This window comes from Myotis lucifugus, unplaced genomic scaffold (assembly GCF_000147115.1).
Source record: "Myotis lucifugus unplaced genomic scaffold, Myoluc2.0 scaffold_748, whole genome shotgun sequence".
NCBI classification, from domain to species: domain Eukaryota; kingdom Metazoa; phylum Chordata; class Mammalia; order Chiroptera; family Vespertilionidae; genus Myotis; species Myotis lucifugus.
In genome coordinates, this window is record NW_005871796.1 from 52,146 (window position 1) to 55,473 (window position 3,328).

General features: G+C 63.3%; 1 protein-coding gene across 1 annotated transcript in view; it reads left to right on the forward strand.

Annotated features, from left to right (window-relative positions):
- AGPAT4 (1-acylglycerol-3-phosphate O-acyltransferase 4) overlaps positions 1 to 3,328 on the forward strand; it is a 33,763-nt gene that overhangs the window by 22,651 nt on the left and 7,784 nt on the right. The window contains exons 3-4 of the mRNA XM_023746867.1: positions 826 to 979; positions 2,712 to 2,814. Coding sequence (XP_023602635.1) covers positions 826 to 979; positions 2,712 to 2,814 — 257 coding nt within the window. The remainder of the gene's footprint in view (positions 1 to 825; positions 980 to 2,711; positions 2,815 to 3,328) is intronic.

The window sequence follows — 3,328 nt, forward strand, 5'->3', positions numbered from 1 at the left end:
CGCGCAAGTGGGAGCAGACCGCAGACCGTCTCGGCAGAGCTTGCTGCACTTCCGCGACTACCCCGAGAAAGTTACTTCAGTACGTTGGGGCCCCCGCGGCCGCCCCGCGCCCCAGCAGCCTGAGCAGCCCTGAGCAGCCCTGGCGTGTCCCACACCTGCCCGGCCCCCCGCCTGCTGCCCCGCCCCACTGTGTGCACGCCACCTCTGTCCTCCTTCATCTGAACTTACTGTGTGGCAAGAACCCCCAGGATGCTGTTGTCGAACACACTCAGGATTCCCTCTCTCTCTCTCTCTCACTCTCTCTCTCTCCCTCCCTCCCTCTCTCTCCCTCTCCCTCTCTGTCTTCCTCTCTCTCTCCCCCGCTCTCTCTCTCTCACACACACACACACACACACACACACACTCAGAATACTCTTCTCTCTCTCTCTCTCTCTCTCTCTCTCTCTCTCCCTCTCTCTCTCTCTCTCACACACACACACACACACTCAGAATACTCTTCTCTCTCTCTCTCTCTCTCTCTCTCTCTCTCTCTCTCTCTCTCTCTCTCACAAACACACACACACACACCGGCAGCCAGGTGTCCTGCCCTGGGCTGACAGCAGAGGGTGGCCAACTCTGGGTTCACCCTGAGGACAGGTGGGGACAGCTGCCAGGCCACCCCCTCTGGCCATGCCCAAAGCCTTCTGGGTCCCTGCCTGTGACTCTGCGTGGGATGGGGTGTGGGCCTGCGGATGGGTGTGACCCAGGTCCCTGCGTGTGACCATGTGGGACGGGGTGTGGGCCTGCGGACGGGAGTGACCGGCCCGTGTGCGGCTGTCCCCTCAGTTCCTGATCCACTGCGAGGGCACGCGCTTCACGGAGAAGAAGCACCAGATCAGCATGCAGGTGGCCCAGGCCAAGGGGCTGCCCAGCCTCAAGCACCACCTGCTGCCGCGCACCAAGGGCTTCGCCGTCACCGTGCGGAGCCTGAGAAATGTAGGTAAGGAAGCTCCAGCCCTGCCTCCCACCCCCTGCGAGGGAACCACCCGCACTCGCACTCAACAGGCACAGCTGTGCCCTTGGCCGGGCCTCCGGCTCACGGTGGCAGCCAGTGGGAGGGGAGGGGACAAGGACGGCACCTCCCTGGTGGCCAGGGACCAGGCACCTGGTGTGGGCGCTGTGGCCGCTGCCTGCATGCCTGAGCACACAGTCTCTCTCTCTCTCTCTCTCTCTCTCTCTCTCTCTCTCTCTCTCACACTCTGAGGCAACACTGCCCTCCACTGCTGGGCACCAGTACTGCAAGGCCATGGCCGTGGGGCGTCCTGGGTCCTCCCCTGGGTCCAGTGTGGCCTACACCCTGTCTGCCCGGTTAGACCAGGTGGTGGTTTTTTGGGGTTTTTCCTTTTTTTATTTCAGAGAGGAAGGGAAAGGGGAAGAGAGAGAGAACATCCATGATGAGAGGGAATCATTGATCGGCTGCCTCCTGCACGTCCCCTACTGGGGGTTGAGCCTGCAACCTGGGCATGTGCCCTGACCGGAATCGAACCCGGGACCCTTCAGTCCGCAGGCCAACGCTCTATCCACTGAGCCACACCAGCCGGGGCCCAGGTGGTGATTTTGCTTTGCGTTTCCTGCTCCTCTGCCGGTACCTGCTGCCCCGAGGATGCACGGTGACTGGTCACCTGAGTTTGGGCCTCGGCCCCGCTCGGTGAGAATAAGAGGGAAGTAGCAGTGACAGTCCCAGCCTCTTGTCACAACTTCCTGTCTCCTGCTCAACCCGCCCCTCAGGTTAGAAACCCCATTCGCCAGCCACCCCCCAAAAAACAAACCCTCGTCTCCGTGGGGATCTGGGCCGCTCGGCTGTGTGCGGGGTCAGGCTGGGCACTGACCGGAGGGAGAGACACAGCCGGTCGAATGTGGCTCTGTCCACACGGCCTCGCTCTTTAGCCTGGTCCTCAGGCCTCCTCTGCACCCCATGACGCCCCCAGCTGCTCAGGGGTCAGGGTCAGGCGGCGGGGTGTGCACAGCGAGGGCTCTGCGGGGTGGCCCGCCCCAGGGCATTTAAAACCCCATTCTCAGCCAAGTGTCGAGGGACCGCAGTTCAGTTCCTTCAGAATCCCCGGTGTCTTAGTCCAGCGTGTAGCTGCCTGCCTTCCTGGGGAGGTGCCCTGGGGGGCTGCCTGCCTTCCTGGGGAGGTGCCCTGGGGGGCTGCCTGCCTTCCTGGGGAGGTGCCCTAGGGGGCTGAGCTGCCTTCCTGGGGAGATGCCCTGGGGGGCTGCCTGCCTTCCTGGGGAGATGCCCTGGGGGGCTGCCTGCCTTCCTGGGGAGGTGCCCTGGGGGGCTGCCTGCCTTCCTGGGGAGGTGCCCTGGGGGCTGCGCTGCCATCGCCCAGCGCTCAGCACACCCACAGCGAGTCCCCTTCATGGCTCCTCTTACGCGGCCACGTGCAGGATCGGTGGGGCGTGCCTCCGGGCGGGCCATGCCTCGGCCCACGTCCGACCCCCGTGGGCGTTCCGGTTTCCATCGCTGAGTCTCAGGGTGCCTTTCTGGTTCCAACACGTGACCCGCGGTCACACTGAGCTGTGGCCAGGACGGGAAGGCGAAGAGGAGCCGCGGCCCGCGCCCCCGATAACCGCTCGCGCTCCGATCACTGTTCCCCGTGTGTGTGTCTGCGAAACAAACTTGGGCTCACACGCTATATACTGCTTTGTATTTGTTTTATTTCTTATAGTTTCAGCTGTATATGACTGTACACTCAATTTCAGAAACAATGAAAACCCCACCCTGCTGGGCGTCCTGAACGGCAGGAAATACCACGCAGACATGTATGTCAGGTGAGTGGCCACGCCCCTTCCAGGGAAGGCCACGCCCCCAGGGAAGACCACGCCCCTCCCAGGGAAGACCACGCCCACCCGAAGCGGGCAGATCACAGCAACCACCGCCCTGCTTCCCCCTCTGGGACTTGCCTGATGCCCCCTGGTCCGCAGCCTGTGCTGGACCAAACGCGTCCCCCAGCTGCAGTCACATGACGCCCTCACGGGACACCCGCTGTCCCACTGTCAGTACCGGGCCAGGGCTCCCCTCTGGTCCTCCCTCGCCAGCCCTGGCCGTGGAGCTCAGGCCGGACAAACGGACACCAGTATTCACAGCCGTTTGGAGACGAGTGTGAGGGCTGCTTTGTGGAGCCCCTCCTGGAGGACGTGTCCACTGCGCACACAGACACGGACGCGTGCACAGGCCGTGGCCTCTCACGTGCGTGCGGAGCCCAGGGTGTTAGACACCAGTTCAGCCGCCTCTTACGCGAGCTTACAGAGGGGTCCGAGGTCAGGATTAGCGGAAACAATGGAA